This window comes from Oncorhynchus mykiss, chromosome 26 (genome assembly GCF_013265735.2).
Source record: "Oncorhynchus mykiss isolate Arlee chromosome 26, USDA_OmykA_1.1, whole genome shotgun sequence".
Classification (NCBI taxonomy): Eukaryota; Metazoa; Chordata; class Actinopteri; order Salmoniformes; family Salmonidae; genus Oncorhynchus; species Oncorhynchus mykiss.
The window spans coordinates 22222363-22246481 of NC_048590.1; the positions used below are offsets into that span (position 1 = coordinate 22222363).

The 24119-nt window shown below is 43.3% G+C and overlaps 1 protein-coding gene across 1 annotated transcript; it reads left to right on the forward strand.

Moving 5' to 3' along the window:
• The first annotated feature begins 64 nt into the window (after positions 1–64).
• Positions 65–14092, forward strand: tpcn2 (two pore segment channel 2). Its single transcript, XM_021585988.2, has 24 exons — positions 65–568; positions 4441–4496; positions 4626–4702; positions 5020–5197; positions 5345–5461; positions 5592–5698; positions 5988–6060; positions 6331–6430; positions 6524–6589; positions 6694–6758; positions 6866–6975; positions 7064–7145; positions 7273–7359; positions 7525–7644; positions 7758–7946; positions 8356–8405; positions 10575–10674; positions 10942–11013; positions 11160–11233; positions 11383–11488; positions 11908–11990; positions 12416–12497; positions 12603–12694; positions 13441–14092. Exons 1-24 carry the CDS (start codon positions 430–432, stop codon positions 13514–13516), a joined length of 2301 nt encoding a protein of 766 aa, XP_021441663.2. The 5' UTR covers positions 65–429; the 3' UTR covers positions 13517–14092.
• The last annotated feature ends 10027 nt before the right edge of the window (positions 14093–24119 follow it).

The following is a 24119-nucleotide window of genomic DNA, read 5'->3' on the forward strand; positions in this document are numbered from 1 at the left end:
TAACAAAATAGAGAGTAAACTACCACTAGACCTTAAGTAGACTACCATTGTTTTAAATTAAGAGCTACTTTGGGGACAGGCTACTCTTGAGTTACGCGCGGTATAGCTCAGTGGCGCGGTGAGTCACCCGCTGGTGAAAAGTGATACTTGAGAGAACACAGGGAGGAGTTCGTTTCCTAAAAACAGATTTCCCGTACAGTCGTAACCAAGTGGAGAAACTGTCTGTAAATATAAAACTATGGATTTAACGAATTTACACGTTTTTGACAGCATAACATGTTTTCTGTCTCTCTGACAGTTCCAGTATAGTTCTAATTCTCTTCCCTAAAACTGGCCATTTACACTTGGCGGAGGTTCAGTTTGTTTTACCTGAGTTACAGGCGCCGCATAAACAAGTTTACACTCGCTTAGTTAGGTCAAATTTACTAGATGGAATCGGAACCACTGCTGACTGGAAGCATTAACTACGGCTCCCACCCTGACGACAATGATCACCTTGAAAAGGGATCCCCAAAGACAAGACGTCTGTCCTACTCGGTTGCTGCAGAGTATTGCTGTGTCGGAGGGGGTAAGCGTTTCAGTTGTTCACAATATTTGAAGCATAGCTTCATAACATGTTATAACACGGTCATAACCATTTCATGTCATGACTGACATAATATTTTCACAACGCTGGCATTACACATATTTAGACATGTTGTGACATGTGACATATGATACGGTCCTCTACCCTTTCGCCGAAGTATACGATCAGGCCGCTGATCACCCAGTCTCTTCTTGTCTGGACGGTGTTACACTGACATGAGATGGAATTAAAATGGTTGTATACTACCGTCAACCAAATGTAATTATTGACTGTAATGTGACTATCGTGAGCGCATACCCCGTAGCACTTCCAGGATGCTCTGCATCTCCTCCTTCTTTGCAGCACCTCTCATCTTGAACAATGACAACAGTCTTGTAATGATCCAGCTTCTCCATGAAGGTGGACTGAAAACCGGATGGTTATAATCCTTCTGAATTCCTTCTCAATCTGTGAGAGAAAGAAACAGAGATGTGGGACTGATGCTGTGATGCGTATCTCAGATCAAAACAACAAAGAATAATGATGAATCATTACATTCATTATTGTCTATTGTCATTCAACTGTAATTGGACGAGAGTGGGCTGAAACAGGCCCGGACATTTGTCTTTGAGGTCACTCACAGGAAGTTAGACTCCCAAGTTTTTTTTTATGGCTGCCTCCCTCAAAGCCTTAACCTCCACAATGGATACAGATGCATGAGCTAGCTACTTTCTCTGAAAAATATAAGTAAGGAACATAAATCAGAGTAGACTATGCAACAATGGGGTAATACAGCTAAAGAAAGACACACTAAAAGCTAAGGCTACATACCAATAGCTAACGAATTCACACATTGTCAAACACATTAAAATCTTATTTTCTTAACGTTTTCATAACATATAGCTAACGTTAGCTCTCAACTATTCATGTAGCTAGCTAACTACAGTACCAAGTTAGCTAGCTAGTGTTTGTTAATCACTACATATGTTGGTGTGGACAACTACTAGGTAAATATCCACCTATGCATTGTAACGTTAAAGGCAACAACAGTACTACAGCTATTATCCCGCGAGGTGAGGTATTGAAAACAGTGGTGTCAATCATTTTTAGCCCTACCTTTTTGAGAAAAAAGGTATTACCTGTTAAACAAGATATTTTTCTGAGCCATTGTATAAAGTAATATCATTTCCCCATTTGTTGAGAATACAATGTAGCTCAGTATTTAAATTATTTATTTTATACAGTAATTTTTGTTCATTTTATCAAGGTGGTCAATCATTTCGGACACCACTGTGTGTATATATATATATATATATATATATATATATATATATATATATATATATATATATATATATATCATTTCATACTGTCTAGAGACCTATCACATACATCACCATATATCAGTCTTAAGTCAAAAATGCTGTCCTGCTCTTGAAATCATGCAAGTCATCAGCAACAGAGCATTGGGGTAAGCACACGTTTGACATCAATGTATGTGCAATTGCCATGGTAATACAATTGTCAATTTCAGGAAATTGACCATTTTGGTGTGTGCCTACCCCAATGTTGTGTGGTAGGTTTTGTGGGTTTTAACACTATTAAGTAGGTGTCATAACCAGCCATAAAACATTGTAATATATGTCACAACACACATAAATATGTGTTATGACAGTGTTATGACAGGTCATGACATGGTTATGACCGTGTTGTAAGGTGTTATGACCATATGCTACAAGTAAAGTGTTACCAATTGTTTTTAATGTCTCAAAACTCTATTTGAGTGGTCCACAATGTGTTTATAAAAAATCTTTAAGATACTTGGTGACAGGAAGTTGAAAGGAAGTTTTCTTTGGCAGCATATTGTGGACTGAATTTGAGAACAGTTGCCCTTGTCAGAGACAGCCATGATGAGTGATGACACATAATGTGGTTGTAGTCAGCAGTGGTAGTGTGGAGGGAAACAAAGTCTAATATGAGTCATCCAGTCTGGGTTAAGAACAATTGCTCTATGGGTAGGACATGTTCTTTCAAAATATGTAAAGAAAATAATAGTCACCTGAAAAGGGAAATACTATCAAACATGCATGTGACCATGTATTATGACTGGAAAATGTACGTTTAAAGGTTAGACCAGTGGAGTGACATTGCAGAGGCACTGGGATTCTGGGTAAACAGTTCAGCTGTATGTTGAGAATTTGAATGAAGCCTATCATTCTTGTCATACTAAATGGAGGGAAACAATAAACAGCCCAAATCCTATGAATTGCCCTGAAGCCAGGTTGAAATGCCAAGCTCCACATTGTGTCCTGTTGAACAAGGATGGCCCTGCCCTAGATTACTCTGCCCTTTTCAAACGTCCCGTTTTACTGATGATGTGCAGCTCTACTTTACACCCCATACAAAGCTTTTTTTGCTTGAGGCAGTCATGTAATGAAATAGAGCATTGCCAAAAGTATGTGAACACCTGCTTGTCAAACACCTCATTCCAATATCATAGCATTCATTTGGAGTTGGTCCCTCATTTGCTGCAATAACAGCCTCCACTCTTCTGGGAAGGCTTTCCACTAGAGGTTGGAACATTGCTGCAGGGACTTGCTTCCATTCAGCTACAAGAGCATTAGTGAGATCGGGCAAATATTAGGCCTGTCTCAGAGTCAGCGTTCCAATTAATCCCAAAAGTGTTCGATGGGGTTGAGGTCAGGGCTCTGTGCAGGCTAGTCAAGTTATTCCACACTGATCTCGACAAACCATTTTTGTTTGGACCTCGCTTTGTCCACGGGGGCATTGTCATGCTGAAACAGGAAAGGGCCTTGCCCAAACTGTTGCCACAAAGTTGGAACCACATAATTGTCTAGATTGTCATTGTATGCTCTAGCGTTAAGATTTCCCTTCACTGGAACTAAGGGGCCTGGCCTGAACCAAGAAAAACAGCCCCAGACCATTCTTCCACTTCCACCAAACTTTACAGTTGGCGCTATGCATTCGGGTAGGTAGCGTTCTCCTGGCATCCGCCACACCCAGATTCATCCGTCGGACTGCCAGATGCTGAAGTGTGATTCATCACTCCAGAGAACACATTTCCACTGCTCCAGAGTCCAATGGCAGCAAGCTTTACACCACTCCAGCCAAAACTTGGCATTGTGCATGGTGAACTTAGGCTTGTGTGTGGCTGCTCAGCCATGGGAACCCATTTCATGAAGCTCCCGACTAACTGAATTAGCTGAATCAGCCAAATTCACTCATTTGTAGGGGGACAAATGGGGACAAAGACAAATCCAGGAGATAATATGGCTTCTTGACACAGATCAAAATAGCTGTATGAATGTGATATATTATTGTAGACCCAAACTGAAAATAATAATTGAATTGAAGTGATAGTCCAGTAAGTGAAAGAGAGTTCAGTTGACATTTAGATGTGTGATCAGGTCTGTGGAAAAATGCCTGGAATCAGTAGCTAATTTAATCTGACTTGGCGAGGGATGTTTGAAGCACACTATCCATCCCGACTTGGTTATAATTCAATTGGAATATTTGAAAGATTAAGATGAATTCAGACACGCTAGTATTGAACTTTATTGCAAACACATGCACACAGGCCTATCCTAGGATTAGGATATGTGCTCAGACTTTGACCTCTGTGGAACAGTCAGTACTGTTTTTGTTGTATAATCAGTGGCCACTGATAAAAGGTGAGCATGAGATGCAAGGTTTTGGTTGTGGTTTATTATTCTGCTTGAGAAAAACTACAGATAGGTCGATAGGTTTGTTTTCAATGTTTTGTTTTCAACCAACACAAAGTATGACTTCATTTGCTTGAGAAAAACTATTGTTTCACATCACTTGCTGAATCATTTCCCTCTCCTCTTACACAGGTGATGTGGATCTCTACCTCCAGCAAGCTGTTGTGTTTATTGAGGACGCCATACAGGTGAAACATATATATCCTTTGTGTGAACTCTCGCTGTAACTGATTGAAATATATTATTTGTATGACTTGATTATGAACTGTCCCTAAACTGCGGTTTCAAAACAATGAAATGTGTTTCTCGTTCTACAGTACCGATCCATCAATCATAGAGTGGATACAAACTCGTTACGTCTGTACAGGTGGTACTACTCCAGGTTATGGCAATGGTAAGCCGCTACTGTCGTGATGAGTCAAAGTATGTTGTTCTGGATTGTTCTGCATGTTTCTATTCTTATATTTGTCCTATCCTCTAAAGCCAATCCTTATATCCTCTCTGCACTGCATCTCACTGCAATGTGCAGTATTCAGTAATGTCGTCAGTCATTGCTGACTTAACTCTGTCCTGTCTTAGCTTCCTCTGTGGTTAAGTGTAGTGAGAAGAGCACTTTATGACGGTGAAGCCAACCATCACCCTTCCCGTTCTCAGTTTGAAACCCTCTCGCGGGTTTTGTGTCATTGTTAAACGACTCTCTGTGTTGCTCAGGGGGCTGGGCCTGACTATTGCGGTCGTCTTGATGCTGGCTTTCATCGAGAGGCCCTCGTCTTTCTCCTACACATCAGACCCCCGCTTCAGACCTCCCCCCTGGGAGCCCCCCTGTGGCCTGACAGAGGGCATAGAGATTGTCTGCCTCATCATCTTTGCCATTGACCTCACTACCAAGGTAACCATCAGGCCATGTTTCTGACAATGTCAACGGGGAAGAGAGTAGATGGGCAACAAGAAATCTCAAAGTACATGAACATCCATTTTGTGTCTTTATTTGCAATGAATATATATATATGGCTCAAGCTTAATCTATTGTCCTTAGAGCTATTTGATTGGCTGGGACGAGTTCCGGAAATGCAAGTGGTTGATTGTCTACATCTTGGCCGTCTCAGCATCTGTAATTGATTGGACGTTGACGTTGAGCATGTATTGTGATCAGGTGAGATCATATTCAAAATATTGGTTTGTACATCCTCTGTAACATGTCTCTTGACAGTTGATAAAGACATGGTTTACAATACAAAGACTCAAATGGAATATGGCTCTTTCCCTTTGTTGTTCGATGTCAGAACTTACGAGTTAGGAGACTCATTCGGCCCTTCTTCCTCCTTCAAAACTCCTCCCTGATGAAGAAAACATTAAAGTGCATCAAGAGGACTCTCCCAGAGATAGCCAGGTAATTGTGTTAAACACCAACACTTTGTTCAATCTCATATCTTCACTTCACAGCTTTACAATGATCGTCAACCTCAAAATACTCTCACTTCTGTTATCACATACATAGTTCCCTAAAACTGCTTTGTAGGGTATATGTAGGGTTATATACTGATACATGATTCACTCTTGTTTCAGTACATATGAGACCCGCAGAGGGCACCCTAATCTACTTGTACATGTATATAGGCCTGACTGTCATTGCAGAGGTGTGTGTCTAATGCACCACTCCCCTCTCTCTTACCTCCCAGTGTTATCCTGCTCCTGGCCCTCCACCTCTGCCTCTTCACCATGATTGGCATGCTGCTCTTTGCTAAAGGAGAGGTACGTTCTGTTCCACCCTGCTGGCTGTACTGTTGACGCCCAGTTCTCAAGCCTGAACGTGCCCTTTTACCTTACCTCACGACTGTTTTATTCACTCGGTGGTACAGGCTTTAACAGAGCTTGTAGATGTGTAGTATTACAACTGCCTGAATAGAGACCTGTACAGGAACTCACCCCCACATGACCAGGATGAAGCACAATGGATGTCCATTTAACATTGTTGTTATAAGGGAGTTAAGTATCTCCGTCATACCTCTGTTTTGTCCCTAGAACCCAAAGCACAACGGGGAGTGGGAGACCTACTTCAGAGACTTGCCCACGTCTCTCTCCTCTCTCTTGGTGCTCCTCACTACAGCCAATAACCCTGATGGTAATTTCACTGTGCAGGTCATAGTGAACTAAACATATATTTTCTGCTGTCAGCTGTCTACTCCACCTAAAGTTGTCTTCGTGTTTTTAACAGTGATGATTCCGGCCTATTCCTTAAACCGAGGATACTCCATCTTCTTCATTCTCTTTAGTGGTTTTGGTAAGAGCTAGCCACCAAATGAACTGTTCAGGGACAAGGGAAATATGAAACAGATTGAGTGGTAATACAGTCTGTTGTTAATTTGTCCTATTTACTGCTTCCAGGAACCTACTTCTTGATGAACTTACTAACTGCCATCATTTACAACCAGTTCAGGGGATACCTGCTGGTGAGTTTAAGATTGGCACTGGACTGATATGATTTAAATATCAGAGCATTTTAAGGTACAGCGTAAACCCCATAGAATATCATGATGAAACTGTTCTCTTGTGGCAGATGTCTGTCCAGGCGTCCATCCTAAGGAGGAGACTGGGCGTCAGAGCTGCCTTTGAGGTCATGTCCTGCCAGGGGCGGGGTCAGGACGCTACACACTCAGAGGAGCATGTGTAAGACTGCTCATTCTCTTACCCTTAAGCCCTACACACACAAAGACACACACACACACTGAATGGCCTTACATCTTGTCCCTCCCAGAGAGCGTGTGCGGGTGGATGCCTCTTTGCAGGTCATGGCGAGGGTACAAATGAAGTCCTACTACAGACAAGCCATCATCAAGGTGAGAAAAGACTACAGTGCAAATCTTTAGAACATGTGGATAAACATTTGAATATAACTCCCTTTGAATTTGCCTGTTTCCCTGTCTCTCTCTCTCTCTCTATGTCTCTCTCTCTCTCTTCCTGTAGAGATTGCAGCAGTTGTCAGATGGCTTCATCCAGTGGGAGGCCTTCCGGGGTCTTTTTGATGAGCTGGACAAGGACCGCATCAAAGAGGTGGGGCCACAGCTCATTAACTACTCTGTGCTTCCTCACCGGATCAATGTTACTGTTTTGGATGAACTTCATTGTTGGTTCTAAACTGGCTTATTTTGCCTGTCTAAATGATAGCTAGGTTGCTCCTATATGATTTGACGAGTCTTCTTTGTCTTTCTCCTGCAGCACCCTCCGAAGCCAGAGTACAACTCTCCGCTCCTCCAGAAGCTTCAGTTGGTTTTCAGCCACTACTATGTAATGATAGTGGGCAACGCCGTGGCCCTGGCCAATGTCATGTGCATCTGTGTAAGTCCAGGATCTTCTCACAGACAGTATGTTGTTCCTGTTGTTTGGTTTTCCAGCAAATTAGACCGAGGCTCAACTTGTTTGGTCTCTCTGTTTCTCTCCGTGTGTTGCAGACCATACTGGTGCTTGACTCCGAGAAGTCCATGGCAGAGCGGGATGACTACTACATGGAAGTTATTAACTGCTTCTTTATTCTATACTACCTGATGGAGATGAGTCTAAAGATATTAGCCTTTGGGTGGAGAGGCTACCTGTCATACAGAAACAACATCTTTGATGGTCTTCTCACATTTTGCCTTCTGGTAAGATATTCTGAAAATGACAGGAAACATATTAAAGGTGCAATATGTAGAAATCACTCGACCATTTCAATGCTTCTCCTAATTTCAGTTTGACAATGTATAGTGTGTGTAGAGAATCATTGTACAATCTAAACTGCTCTGAAATATATTTTCAATAACCAAATATATTGGGTTTTTTTCAGCTGTTTGAAGCTAGTGTACAAAACCGAAAGAAAAAAGACGCTAAAACGTAACTTAACGGGGAGCATAGAAAAAGCGCACACAGAATGGGTCTACCGCTTCTCAAATCTATAACTCACATTTCTATGTGAATTTGGTCGGGTCGCCCCAAAAGCTACATACTGCCCCTTTAAGCATATTTCTGTCTTGGTAATATAACTGAAAGTATTTTTTATATATTTTTTTACAGGTCCTTCAGATCACCATTTTTGCCACCTACAGGCTTCCATTTCCTAAATGGTTGGTGTCTTCACTTCGGTCATATTTCTCACTCAACAAATGCATTCTGTAGAATGAAATTGTCTTAAAGGATGTTGCTCATTTGTATATACAGTTACAATAGTGATGAAAGAGTAATTTGGTTTACACACACACACTCACACACACACACACACACACACACACACTCACACACAGGTACATGGGGATGGTTGAAAACAGGAATAGAAGCATGGACATATAGATATGGTACATGGGGAGGGTTGAAAACAGGAATAGAAGCATGGACATATAGATATGGTACATGGGGATGGTTGAAAACAGGAATAGAAGCATAGACATATAGATATGGTACATGGGGATGGTTGAAAACAGGAATAGAAACATGGACATATAGATATGGTACATGGGGATTGTTGAAAACAGGAATAGAAACATGGACATATAGATATGGTACATGGGGATGGTTGAAAACAGGAATAGAAACATGGACATATAGATATGGTACATGGGGATAGTTGAAAACAGGAATAGAAGCATAGACATATAGATATGGTACATGGGGATGGTTGAAAACAGGAATAGAAACATGGACATATAGATATGGTACATGGGGATGGTTGAAAACAGGAATAGAAACATGGACATATAGATATGGTACATGGGGATTGTTGAAAACAGGAATAGAAGCATAGACATATAGATATGGTACATGGGGATGGTTGAAAACAGGAATAGAAACATGGACATATAGATATGGTACATGGGGATGGTTGAAAACAGGAATAGAAACATGGACATATAGATATGGTACATGGGGATGGTTGAAAACAGGAATAGAAACATGGACATATAGATATGGTACATGGGGATGGTTGAAAACAGGAATAGAAACATGGACATATAGATATGGTACATGGGGATGGTTGAAAACAGGAATAGAAACATGGACATATAGATATGGTACATGGGGATGGTTGAAAACATGAATAGAAACATGGACATATAGATATGGTACATGGGGATGGTTGAAAACAGGAATAGAAACATGGACATATAGATATGGTACATGGGGATGGTTGAAAACAGGAATAGAAACATGGACATATAGATATGGGACATGGGGATGGTTGAAAACAGGAATAGAAACATGGACATATAGATATGGGACATGGGGATGGTTGAAAACAGGAATAGAAACATGGACATATAGATATGGTACATGGGGATGGTTGAAAACAGGAATAGAAACATGGACATATAGATATGGGACATGGGGATGGTTGAAAACAGGAATAGAAACATGGACATATAGATATGGGACATGGGGATGGTTGAAAACAGGAATAGAAACATGGACATATAGATATGGGACATGGGGATGGTTGAAAACAGGAATAGAAACATGGACATATAGATATGGTACATGGGGATGGTTGAAAACAGGAATAGAAACATGGACATATAGATATGGGACATGGGGATGGTTGAAAACAGGAATAGAAACATGGACATATAGATATGGGACATGATAAACATAGCAGAGGAAGAGTGTTACTGAGTAAAACACTACGGATGGATGAACGATAAGTAACTAAGTAGCACTGTGAGATTGAATACACCTTTGTGTGGTGTGGTTGTCCCAGGAACCCTTTGGTCATATCTCTCACTCAACAAATACATTCTGTAGAAGGAAATTGTCTTGAAGGATGGTGCTCACTTATATATACAGCAACAATAGTGAAGAATTGTTGGCTCCCGAGTGGCGCAGCGGTCTAAGGCACTGCATCTCAGTGCAAGTGGTGTCACTACAGTCCCTGGTTCAATTCCAAGCTGTATCACATCTGGCTAGGGTGGTGCACAATTGTCCCAGCGCTGTCTGGGCTTGGCTGGGGGGAGGCCATCATTGTAAGAATTTGTTCTTAACTGACTTGCCTAGTTAAATAAAAGGGGGAAAAAAGGAAAATAAAGGGGGGGAAAAAGGAGTAACACACACACACACACACACACACACAGGTACATGGGAATGGTCTAAAACAGAAACAAGGACATGAAGAGATGTTACATAGTGATAAACATAGCAGAGGAAGAGAGTTACTGAATAAAATGCTCGGAATGGATGAACGATGGCAGATAAGAAACTAAGTAACACTGTGAGATTGAATACACCGTGTTGTGTGGCTGTCCCAGGAACCCAGCGTCGCGTGGTCTGATGTCTCTGTGGGAGATGGTGCGTCTGGTCAACATGCTCATCGTCGTCCGCTTCCTTCGAATCATCCCTGATATCAAGGTGAGAAGTGGTGCCGCTGGGTAGTATTAGTGCCATCATTTTCAATATATGTGATAAGACCATTGTATATGTTGTATTTGGCTCCACCTAGTGGTGGAAATTGTTTATTGCTTGACTTGCTCTATTTTGGTGTACTCTATTGTCAATAGAATTGTATTGTTGTAAATCAATGCCCGGTACAGCCAATGTCTTTATCATCTCTGGTTATGCATGTTGGTATTACAATATATAAAAATAGTCATATTTGTGTTTTAATGGCTCTTTTAGCTGATGGCCCTTGTAGCGAGTACTTTGGTTGACCTGGTGAAAAATCTCAGAGCGTTTGCAGGAATACTAGTGGTGAGTGACACAATGACACTTTTTTCTCTCTTTCGTTCTCTCATCCAGCTAGTCATTTTAAATGCATCTCCATACACTAGGCGTCTGTTTGCTGGACATCGTGGATTCCCTATCACAGCTAACATTCTATTCTGTTTGTTCTTTAGGTGGTGTTCTATGTTTTTGCTGTCCTTGGCATCTGGCTGTTCCAGGGAGCCATCACAGCTCCAGGGAAGATGAGGTACAGTTTGACAATGATGTATTTGAACGCTTGTACACTATTTACAAACATTTAAAGTAGCAATGGCCTCATACAGTAGCTAATATGGCTATTTTAATGTGTTTACTGTGTGAGGTAATTGGAAGTTGTTTTGTACGTATTCATTACAGTGTGATGTCCAATTCCAGTATGGAGAACATCACCATTAACTTCACCATGGAGTGTGGTTCCTACGAGCAGCTGGGCTACTGGCCAAACAACTTTGACGACTTTGCTGTGGGTGCCCTTCTCTTGTCTCTCGCTCTGCCAGCCCGTGAAGTAGAATCATAGACAGAGAACACAGGGGAGGCTTAGCTCAAGGCGAATATTCTGTCTACTGTTGTAAGAGACCGGTTTAATGAGAATAGACTTTGGAGGGAATGAAACTGTAAAACACATGGTTGGCATTCTATCTGTGACTCATGTGTACTGGCTCAGACTGGGAAGGCTAGTGTTGTGGGGGTAACCTTTCAAGGGGATAATGCACTGAAGTAACTTTTAAAAGACACCCGTAAAATACCATGGTGGGTATGTTGACATTTCAGTCCTGATCAATCAAAGGAATCTTTAAATTGTGTCTAAATGTTGAGAGAGAGAGAGAGAGAGAGTGGACACTAACCTGTGATTTCTTTCTCCTCTCCCTCGGTTTTGCTCAGTCTTCCCTCGTCCTCCTTTACAACATCATGGTGGTGAATAACTGGCAGGTGTTTATGGATGCCTACACCAGATACACCACAGAGTAAGCCAACAATAATACAAATCCGTACATGATTCTTATGATCTAACTGTCAGACGCTTCAATTCGTTTCCCTATCCACTAGAGGGCAGCGGTTGACGGTGAAGCACATCAGTCCTTTTCATTTTGGGCCAAGCCTTACTTTAGTGAGCTTCCACTTCATAATATTTATCTAATTTCAGTTGTTCCCTAAAGAATTGCAACTGTTTGGTTGGTTAAATAAGCTTTTGTACCCAACTCAGGAACAAGGCTAGTAACAGTGAAAATACATGTAGGAGTGGGGCCATAGTTCACGTTCGTTATTTGCCCTGCTTAAAGAGGATGAAGACAAGTTAATTGTGCATGGGGCTCCGTTTGTAAAACAGTGATTATGGGTAATGGTGATGTGTCCATGAAAACAGTTGATCAGGTTTCTTCTCTCCTCCCAGGTGGTCCAAGGTCTACTTTGTCTCCTGGTGGCTTACCTCCTCTGTCATGTGGGTCAACTTGTTTGTGGCTCTCATCTTGGAGGTATGTATCAGCTTATGCTGGCCTGATTTGTACTTACTGTAGTTTAAGTGCAAGATGTTTTCTGAAAAGATGTAAGCTCAATGAATCCTCCGTTTTATGTGAAAGAACTTCATCTATAAGTGGGACCGAAGTGTCACATGTTCAGTAGCGGACGTTGAGCGAACAGGCTATGAGACCACTGTCCAGCTCATGTTCAGGTAGGTTGCTTTTTAACTCCGCTCTGGCTTTTTGCTTCTGTTTGTTGTCTGGGCGGCTGCATATTCCTACTATTTGGTGTTGGTTTTAGGCCTATCCCAGTCACCAACGGGGATGCCCTGACTGTCAGCGGTTCTGCCAGTTCTCTGTGAATGCAGTCAAATGTTTTGGCTGTATGTCATTTAGTATCAAAAGGCACTGCTTTAAACCATGCTCTTTGGCTACTCACATTTCACTACTGTATCACTTTTCCCCAAAATCTTTGGAAATGCTTTTATCTGTGCAATTGTGTCTGGGGAGCTTTCTGATTACAAACTCTTAAATGGCATGTATTTCTTTGTGACCTAGCTTGCAGATCATGTATTATATAGGATAGGTGCAGGTACAGCCGACTAGCATTTAAAAAAAAAAATTGTTACTAGTCAAAGTATCGAGATAATATCATCACAAATAATATTGCGATATGTAACTGTATCAATTTTTACCCCATCACTAATATAATTGGTAGCAAAAACATCCGCCCCCCTTTTTAACCACTTAACTAAACGCATGTCGCTGAAATATTTGCTGAAGGTGTGGTTGATATGTTTAGCAGGGGCAAGTCAGAAGAGCAACCCTTAATGCCCGTCCCTAAATGCACGTTGTGGACTACAGCAGCCGCTTGCATGAGCGTGCTCCGCTTCAACTCGTTGTGTGTCTCTTGACACAGTTTTGTGTCCTGTCTTTAAAACTGCACTGTTCCTTCCAGAGAACAAATTCAGGAGCCTACAGAGGAGGAGCTGGTCACCCAACTCCACCAGCACCCTCACCTGCATCTCAGCTGATGACCCTTCACCCCTCACACACCATTGGACCCTACGTCCGACCAGGCTTGTGCCAATCCAAAATAAACAGGGCCTTTACTGGCTATCACGTATTTCTGTGTGAATGTCAAGGACTCAAAAGGGACTATATTGTCAGTGCTCTCTCAATTCTGATTCGTCCTATGTTGTCACATTTTGTGTGTTTTTGCACTCAAACCACTGAACAAATGCCTCTCTCCCTGCATCCGTTCCTTTAAAAGTGAGTTTGAAAGATTACGTTGCTAAGCGTTTTGTTCATGTTAAGTCTGTTATCACTTTCGTTTGATGGCAATCACTATATGCCATCAAACAAAACAAAATACACCTCTGTTCTTAATGAAATTATTTAATAGGGAGTAAAAAGGGGAAAGGACTAGTTTTTATTCATATATTTGTATATTTGTCATGAAAGCTGTCTCTTTTGCTTACCTGCCTTGCAATGTAAATAGGATTTTTAAGCCATTTATAAAAAGAAAGCTGTACAGGGGGGAAACATGGGATGCATTTTATATTTGTGCTTTTAGCTAAATAAAGAAATCTCAGTGAACTTTATATAAATTATGAAATATGTGTTTAGTATGGCTGAAAATTATTCTTTCAAATGTGTAAAACAAATTTTAGACAAGGCCCACCTTTGTTGTTTTTATGCATTAGGTAAAATCTCTCTACAATTTCATATTTTATTTGTATTTTTTATTCAACCTTTATTTAACTATCTTGAAGATACATAATTACCTCACTGTTGCAATCAGTTGGAAGGTGCCGGCATTGTGTGTTTTTCTTCCCGACCATAAGCACCAACTGACGTCTCCCTCTTCCACACTCATCAGGCCAGGCTAGTTAGTGCTAAAGATTAAATGAAGATTTCCTGCTGATGCATCCTGGTGATGGTCATTTCAGATAAGGGTAATTAGCTCTCCCCGGGGCATGCAAGTCTTGACTGAGGAATCCTGCTCACACTGCGGAATGGCATGGTATAGAATGGAATGAAGAACTGTTATTCTACCTGAAGGGCAGCGGGAGAAACATGTTTTTTTGTGAATAATAAAAATAGCACATTTTACAACATCATAATAAAATGCAATCCGAAAGGTAATTACGGCGATCGAGGCATGGCACCGTTCTAGGCATTGTCCCTGGGGTTTGTTCTGTGGTTCTATGCTAATAGAGTACACAAACACACACACACACTGGTGTTGACACTCCACACCCCACACACTCAAGCATCATGTTTACTGGAAACAGACGAAGGCAAACAAGCCAACCTCCAGAGGGCCTGACATCAAAGCTCTGACCTCCTCTCCTCCCACTATTTGTTTGCTTTTCCCCTTGGTGAGTTTGGGCTCGTGCAAGACCTTAGCACAACCACAATAGAATGTAGGGACATATCAGGTTAAAAGCCCATTGCATGACAATATGACAGACCATTGAGATATGATGTAGGCTAGCTAGCCTGTGTAGGGCTATCTGGACCCTTCTCTTTGAGTCCTTTCAGAGTAGTGAGTTATACATTCTAGAACAGGGATGGGCAACTGGCGGGGGCCCACTTTTGTAGGCCAGCGGACCAATTAGAATTATTTTTTTGGGGGGGGAACTCAGTCGGGGTCTGAACTTACTTTTGAGAGTTAGAATAATAGAATACCCAAGATGCAATTTGGAGATTTGGTTGTGCATCGGAAGTCACACAATTACCCCATTACATGTTTTTTATTTATTGGTAAGTTAGTTTAGCAGCCAGCTATCTAAACTTGTAGTAAGCATGGTCGAATTACCAACCGGTGTGGGTCCCATTGATCATCAGATATCATATTAAAAACGGCAAACATTTGCCTCCACCCATGGCAAAATGTGTAGAATTGCATGAAATTAGTTTTAAAACAAAAACATTTTCTCTACGCCCATGGCAAGATGTGCAGAATTGCAGGAAGTTAACTTAAAACTTAAACTTAAAAGGTTGAGGCTTCCATCAATTTTGCCAATATGTCAGCCATGTTCTATCTAGATCCCACCACTGCAGTGAAGGCAGAGCCAGAGGCATCCCAGATGAGGCATAATTGGTGATAATTAGAAGCAGGTGGTTAATGAGTCCAGCAGACTAATGACTACTGTTTACCCAGCTTGATGAGGACAGATTAGGTCAACAGAGCCTGGCTGTCTGGAATGCCAACACTAGCAGGAGGGATAGGCCTAGGTGATGTGTGGTAGAGCAGGGGTTACCAAACTTTGTTACTCAGGCCCCCTTTCCAGCATTGGAGAACATCCCGTGCCCCCTCCCCCTGCGCACTTTATATTGGCACAAGCACTGTTCATGATACAAACTGTTCAGACTCCTCTTGTTGGCGAAGAGAAAATGCAATTCTACTGATTTTGTTATGGTGTGCGGTGCAGAGAACATTTAGCAGTTTTGAAGTAAATTTCCTGGAATTCTCCACATTTTCCTGTCTTATGTGTTTGTGACATTTCAGTGACTCAAACATGACAACAAAATCAATGGGCTAAAAAACCTAGCTAAGAAATGTGAACTGACATGATCTATACATATCTGAAAAGTTATAAATAGCTCTCTATGGTCTGCAATGGTTGACAGGACAAGAGGAACTGCTGATGCACTACCCAATTTCGAAATTGCACCATTTGCATTTTACCATTACAACATTCAGAGGTAGGTTGAAAGCCGGATTTCATTAAAAATGAAACAAAATCATGCAGGCTAGCTGTGGGGCCACAGTCTGGAAAGGACTGTGCTAGAGGAATGCAGGCTGGGCAGATGTATGTACGTGGAGATGTAGACTTTAGACATACTGTCCTCCTGCTCAAACATGGATACGGGACAATGGTTGATCCCCAGTGGTTGCTGTAGTTTCATTGACCTCAGTCAGTTGTATTGTAATGACTGTGGTGGCATTTCTAGTCATTACATCCCCTAGGAACCTACTGTATCACTGCGGTGTGTTTCTTTACCAGACCATAGTTTGTTGACCCTGTCGTTTATTCAGTCACTGAGCTTGGCTGGGTTTGTTTCTGCTACCTCAGTGTTGGACTGCCTCACTTCTCACTAGGCACTCAGTTTCATCAACTTCTCGGCCAGTGTTTCCCAAACTCAGTCAACGGAACGCAAAGGTTTTTGGTTTTGCCCTAGCACGAAAGAGCTGATTCAAATGTAAAACTTGATGATGAGCTGACTATTGGAATCAGCTGTGTAGTGCTAGGGCAAAAACCGAGTTTGGGAAACGCTGGTCTCTAGGCCTACATGCATACCAAACAACATGAGGAATCAGGGTTACAGTAATTGGTTGAATGAGTCACGTGTCTCTCTGTCTGATCGCCAGCTGTCAGTGCCTCTAAACCCCCCCCCCCCCCCCCCCCTCACACATTCCCTGCTGAAGATGCTCATGGGAAGCTAGCACTCTGTGTTACCTGCCAAACTAAATGATGTCATAGCCTGGCGACCTTTTGCTCTGTGCGCTGAAAGGCCATGGATGAGAGATGTCAGTTCTCCAAGTATTTTAAGAATGCAGGTGCTGACAGGGGAGGAGGACCCAACAGGGTTAGCTCTCTCGCTCCCTCTCTCTCTCTTTACTAAAGAGGATATTGGAAACAAAGTGAGGCATTCACATGCAGTGACAAACAGACTAGTTGGTCTTGCCTCCTACTGCTTGAAGAAGGTGGTGTTTGTTGCTCACAGGACTACCAACGCTAGTTACAGCACGTGGGACTGACCCCCTGGTAACCCTTTTTGTTTCTGGAGTAGCAAAAATATCATAATTCACACTGCTTCTGAACCTGTATTTCCCTACTAGTGAGCTCATTATGGCGGTCGTCAGTCCTTCCAGAATTGTTCTACTAATTTCTTGTCATTCTCACTGACCTGAAAGGGTTCTGACAGCTGCACCATGTTCTCACTGATTACTGAGGGTTTTTTTCTCCCTTATTTGTCTTTTCTCTCTCTCGTTCTCTAATAAGGGAATTACTACTCTTTTTTTTGTTCCTGATCAATATGCTTCACCTGATCCATCAGGTGGTTTGACTGTATCTCAAGGTCTTTCTTATTTGGGTGAATAGACCTCATACCAACATATCTGCTATTGAAAATCCAATTGAACTGCCAATTCTGTCCCTCTATTGAATCTCAAGCTGTCACCCTTATAAGTAGTGTGGCATCTAGGAAGTTGAAGAATATTGAACAAAAAGATTCCATTCACCATCCAGCTGCTGATTGTGGATCATCTTTCACATCTTAAATCCCGCCACCATAGTTAATAGAGGAGGAGCGAGGAAACTGATCCAGGAGCAACTGTCGAGGGGCAGGTTTAGTCGCCACCTACTTCTCCACCTTTCCCTGTTCACCTGAAGGCTTAGCTAACCTGCCTCTATAAGCTCTAATGATACCTGCTGGCCCCGGCCCGTTCTCTCACCCCTTTCACCAAATGTGGGAGGCCTGCTTTTACAGGACCTTTTGAAGTTGCCGCACCAGGGTGCGATCTTATGTTTCGCCCAGGGAAAATGCGGATTTATATAATTAAAGGGATCCAACTCCACAGGTCTTTATGGTGAGGTATTGGGCCATTCTCACCTTTTGTGAAGCCACAGGAACAGAATAGAAGGAGATGTCCCTATGCCCACACCTCCATATAGCCTGTACCCTTTACTCTGAGACCAGGCCACCCATATCTGGACACACGGGAGAGGTATGACCTACACCACATATCACCTCCCCTTCACCACCTACTGCCTCACAACTTCGTCACCACATCTTCCAGGTCCTATATGAGGTCTCCCTGACTAATTACTCAGCCGCCCACTAAACTGACCGACCAACCGACCTGGCCTCTTTCTTCTGTTCAATGGCTGCCTGTCTGCCCTACTGAGTGGGAGCAGATGCACCTGCCTGTCAGGCCCTGCCCAGCTCCTTTCTCTGCCTGGTGGAGAGGCGGAGCTGGGGCTGGTGCCCACTCAGGTGAGCGGGGCCGTTGATCTGGGCCACGGTGCACTCTGGCAGCCTCCTCCAACACCTGCCAGCCAGGTGCCACTTTATCGCCTCACTGCCCCCCCCCCCCCCCCCCCCCCTCTCGCCTCTGTCCGGTTTCACTCCCCATGCAGGATAAGGAGGGCTGTAAACAATAAGGGAGAAAGAGAGGGGAAAAGTTCAGGACATTCCACTTTCAGCCTGTCTCACGCCCAGCCCATCTTTAGCAAGCAGCAGCTGGTTCTCACTCGCCCACTTTCTCTCTCTCTCTCTCTCTCTCTCTCTCTCTCTCTCTCTCTCTCTCTCTCTCTCTCTCTCTCTCTCTCCCACTCTGGGTGTGTGAGGGAGAGAGAGAAGTGCATTGCTTTGATCAATACTCCAAATTGCATGACACCATAATAAGATACAGATATTTTATTGAAGTGCCCTTTTCTGATTGAATATTCAGTTAAAAACCCACAAGAATACTTTCATCAAGTTTCTTCCACACTTTATGGCAGAGCAGACTTCAGAAAAAACGAGATGCTGTTCAAAGCACTGTTGATTGCTCTGCCAGCCTAATGACATGAAAAGCGATTTCTGCAAACACCCCTCTCTGTGTCTGGCACTGTAATTCTCCAGTAATAAATTAACTTGTGGCCAAAGTGCGGAATGCATTCTTCAGCAGCGGAAGCAATCAGTCTGCCGCACTGCCCTTTCTCTCCCGCTCAAAACACTTAGAGAGCAGGCTCATTAGCATACAGGTGAGAAGAAGTAAGTAGATGAGGCAGGTCTTTAGAAAGGGAATAGGGAACGACCAGGGTGATGATTGCAGAGTAAGAAGCAAAGGTTTTTTTCTGGGAACAGAATGAGGGGGATTTTCCCTCAGAAAGATTTAGGTCAACATTGGCATGTAGACAGAAGCCAGCAGCTGTCCTCTGGGCTCTGTCTGTAGGAGGCAAGGCAGCCATTAGTCTCTGTCAGAGCAGAGCTGCTCTTGGGAGCTTCCATACTTAATGAGCGGGATCTCACCGCTAGATGGCAGTAGTTGCTTCCTAGATGCAACAAGTCCTAGATGCAACAGGTGGTGAATTCTATGAGACCATCTTACCCCCACTTTTTCTATGAAGAGAAAACAAAGGACTTGTAGTTTATGGAAGTTTTTAAGACCTAGGCCTACGGTGTTACCAGTTTTATCAGGCATGGTGTGCAAACATGACCATGGAAAAAGTCCAGTTCCCTGTTGTTGGACGTAGCTGGCTGTTTAGCCATGCTGTTTGGTGGACCCTGGTTAAATAGAAGGACTGCTCTGCATTGCTATGATAATGATGAGGTTATCATATGATGTCCATTGTGGCCCAGCTCTTATCACCCCTACATAGCAGCACCTACTCCCATCCCAATGTTGTTCTGATTTCTCAGTAATCCACCATGACAAAGTCTCATATTTTTATTAAGGCTGATTGACCCCCCCCATTAGATATAAAACCTATTTAGCTACTCTCCATATAAGGGCCTATTGTTCATCGTCCACATTCGTTTGTGTGTGTGTGTGTGTGTGTGTGTGTGTGTGTGTGTGTATAGATGAGGGGGAGCCATCTCCTGTGGGCAGAGTTGTACTTAGTTGCGGTGAACGTGAGAAGGGTCACTGATGTGGCATCTTAAGTTTCCTGGTAATCGCTCTTGAAGGAAGTGTTCAGAGTTTCCCACAGAGACAGGACAATGAGTCTAGTCTTGGTTAGTGGAACGCGGCTACCTGCCACCCCTCTCCCTCACTCGCTCTCTCCCTCCCAATCTCTCAAATCACTCTCCATTGAAAGGGATCCTTCATATTTTCATAGATCAAGTCTCTTCGCACAGGGTATGTAATGGATACCCCGAGAAGGAAACTGTTTATGTTGGCTTTAATAGATCTACAACCTTACCTTGAAAATGTCCAAAGCTGTTTCAGTGATTTTTAGGGAATACGATTTCTTAATCATGTTTTTGCACTGGTTATACGGTAGGTGGGGAGAATTACAGGTAGTGAATTCAGGTGTGTTTCAAAACGTAGCGTTGTAGTCCTTAATGAACTACATGTATTGTTCGGTGTGCAGTGTCGTTTTGGCAGGACTGTAGCCTACCCAAGTGCCTTGAGGAAATGTGGCGGGATTGGCCGGATGGACGTGTGTGTCTTTGCCATATTAGTGGCCCATCCTGTTAAAGCCAAGGATTATTCTCTGCTTTAAGTCCATGTCACCACTGTTTAAGACTGTTAGTGGCTCCAATACATTATCTCAGAGGCTGACGGAACCACCCAAGCTCATTACAGTCCTGTGGGCAGCGGTGTGGTGTCTAGTGGTCGACCCTGCTGACCCCTGAGGGTCGTGGGGTCAACATGCAGGGTCAACGGAGGGGGTGCCATACAATGAGTCTGACATGATAAACATGAGCTCCCAAGGGACAATGCTAACAATTCTCTATTCTGGATCTATACCCCTGAGCTATAAATTGAATGCATCCATCCAACTTGATTTCATTGATGACCCTGAAAAGGAGGGAGTCTATGGGAATCCGGGGTGGAGTTGGGTGAATGGTTGGTGTGGAGATGGGGAGCTAAGGAACAGACATTCTCACTAGAATGTCCAAGCTGCGCTCTGATATGACTTGGCTGCAAAGTCCAAACATTGTCCTGGCCTCCAACCTTAACCCATGTGAACGGTAGTCTTCATGGCTCTCCCAGGCAGATCAGACCACCACCAGGCCAGGGATGTGAGAAGTGAAGTGGGGAAAGCAATGAACATGGACGTCTCGGTGCATAATGTTCTGGTGTGGATCTCGGATGGATCCGGACTTGTCAGATGAAGGGAGAGCTGGAAATAAAAGAGGGTGGAAATGAAACAAATGAGAATAATAAAGAGGAATAATCTCATGGAAAAGAAAGCTCCTCATAGTCTGGATGGATGAACGAGGGAGGCGGGAGGAGAGATGGGGGAAGAGACAGGGTGCTGAAGATCACTTCGCTCGTCTGCTCGATTAGCACGGTGTGCAGTATTTTAGCCCCCCCCCCCTCGCGCATGCCTCACACAGTTGCCATCGTTAGCGGCGGCAGTAGCCTGTCAGGCGCTCTGGTGTGCAGTGTAGGGCCTCCTTTGTGCCAAGGTGGGGAGGGTGTTGGAGGGAGGGATGGAGGGGGAAGCAGGGGCAGCCGGCGGGGCTTTGCAGCTGTCGCGAGGGTCGGCCCATGGACGCCTGTGATCAGCCAGCCGTGAAATCTGCCCTGAACAGCTCTGCATTCAGGGCACAGGCAGACCCTGACCCAACCACACACACACACACACACCCTCTCTTTGACTAAACCTTCCCTTTACTAGTGGGGCTCGAATGGCGCCGACTATTAGTTGCCCCCTTTCTGTCAATAACCCTACCCCCCTTCCTATTCTAAACAGGCATCTAAATACACTAGTAACATCTTAAAGGAATGTAACTTCACTTCTCACTGAGGAAATGACTTGTTCAGACATACTTTTGAAAAGCTTAAAAAGGATGAAACTGGTCTGTGCAGTGCATTTCATAACTTGTGCTAGATATCATGTTTCTCTTTACAGAGAGATAGGATCATACTTAAGATCAGGATTATTCCCTCTCTCACCCTACTATCACCAGACTGATCATCAATGGCCCAACTGTTGCATGGTATGCTTGGAAGTCTGGTAGTGGAAATTTACTGTGACCTCAGCAGGCAAATGTTGGATTTGCATAATGGGTGTCGGATGGTGATTGGTGAAACCTGGCATTCCTGGTCTTGTCTGGCTCCCCTCTCTGACACTGTGTTCAGGGGAGAAGGAAGATGGGCGCTGGGGGGGTAGCGGGGGGCATTCCCTAAAGCTATGGAAAGAATTGGATGTCTGATTAGATGGAAACATGTTTGGACCACTTCCATTACAGTCACACAACAGTCTTTGTAATTGTTGATCAATTATTTGTTTACGTTTGATTATTTATTCCGTTGACGATAGTGATGATTATGACAGCGCAATGCTTGTGAGTTATTGAATGTGTTGCCATTGGCATAGATATGAATTATCCTTAGGAACCACCATCCTTTTTCTTTAAAATGGCCAAACTCGCAGTACCCATCACAAGCAGAAACTGTGATGCCGTATGCTCTAAACGGGACCTGGTGAATAATAGATGGGTGTGACACCTCAGGATTCCATCAATATGATGTAGCTTAATGATGTTGTGATCTGCTCTGGAAGATCAGCTCAGGTCTGAATAGAAGACAGGGAGGCTAGCCTTCCCCGGCTGCAGAATGGTTCATGGGTGAGTCCTGTGCCCTGGCTGCTGGGCTCTAAGCTGGAGGTTGAATCTTGGATGGGAACCCAGACGGCTGCTCCTGCCATAGCAATGGAGCAGCCGCCCCCGCCTCCGCCCCCATCCAACCCCCTTCATCCTTTCAAGTTGTGCCAGAGCAGAAGTCTGCCATCTCCACTTGGGGTTATTGTCTGCCACTTCCACTTCCTCTTTTCTCTCTCTTCTCCTTTCCTGGAGACACCACTGTGTGTTTAGTGACTACACACACCCCCCGTGCTGCTTCTCCACTTGCGCGGTTCAACGCTTTCTGTTGTATGAAGCTAGAAGTACAGTATACAGTGCCTTGCGAAAGTATTCGGCCCCCTTGAACTTTGCGACCTTTTGCCACATTTCAGGCTTCAAACATAAAGATATAAAACTGTTTTTTTTTGTGAAGAATCAACAACAAGTGGGACACAATCATGAAGTGGAACGACATGTATTGGATATTTCAAACTTTTTTAACAAATCAAAAACTGAAAAATTGGGCGTGCAAAATTATTCAGCCCCTTTACTTTCAGTGCAGCAAACTCTCTCCAGAAGTTCAGTGAGGATCTCTGAATGATCCAATGTTGACCTAAATGACTAATGATAATAAATACAATCCACCTGTGTGTAATCAAGTCTCCGTATAAATGCACCTGCACTGTGATAGTCTCAGAGGTCCGTTAAAAGCGCAGAGAGCATCATGAAGAACAAGGAACACACCAGGCAGGTCCGAGATACTGTTGTGAAGAAGTTTAAAGCCGGATTTGGATACAAAAAGATTTCCCAAGCTTTAAACATCCCAAGGAGCACTGTGCAAGCGATAATATTGAAATGGAAGGAGTATCAGACCACTGCAAATCTACCAAGACCTGGCCGTCCCTCTAAACTTTCAGCTCATACAAGGAGAAGACTGATCAGAGATGCAGCCAAGAGGCCCATGATCACTCTGGATGAACTGCAGAGATCTACAGCTGAGGTGGGAGACTCTGTCCATAGGACAACAATCAGTCGTATATTGCACAAATCTGGCCTTTATGGAAGAGTGGCAAGAAGAAAGCCATTTCTTAAAGATATCCATAAAAAGTGTCGTTTAAAGTTTGCCACAAGCCACCTGGGAGACACACCAAACATGTGGAAGAAGGTGCTCTGGTCAGATGAAACCAAAATTGAACTTTTTGGCAACAATGCAAAACGTTATGTTTGGCGTAAAAGCAACACAGCTGAACACACCATCCCCACTGTCAAACATGGTGGTGGCAGCATCATGGTTTGGGCCTGCTTTTCTTCAGCAGGGACAGGGAAGATGGTTAAAATTGA

Coding starts and splice junctions, on each gene's coding strand:
- tpcn2 (XM_021585988.2), top strand. CDS start 430: ATGGAATCGGAACCACTGCTGACTGGAAGCATTAACTACGGCTCCCAC. Junction 7,645..7,757: donor CCAATGTCATGTGCATCTGT/GTAAGTCCAGGA, acceptor CGTGTGTTGCAG/ACCATACTGGTGCTTGACTC. Junction 11,489..11,907: donor ACAACTTTGACGACTTTGCT/GTGGGTGCCCTT, acceptor GGTTTTGCTCAG/TCTTCCCTCGTCCTCCTTTA.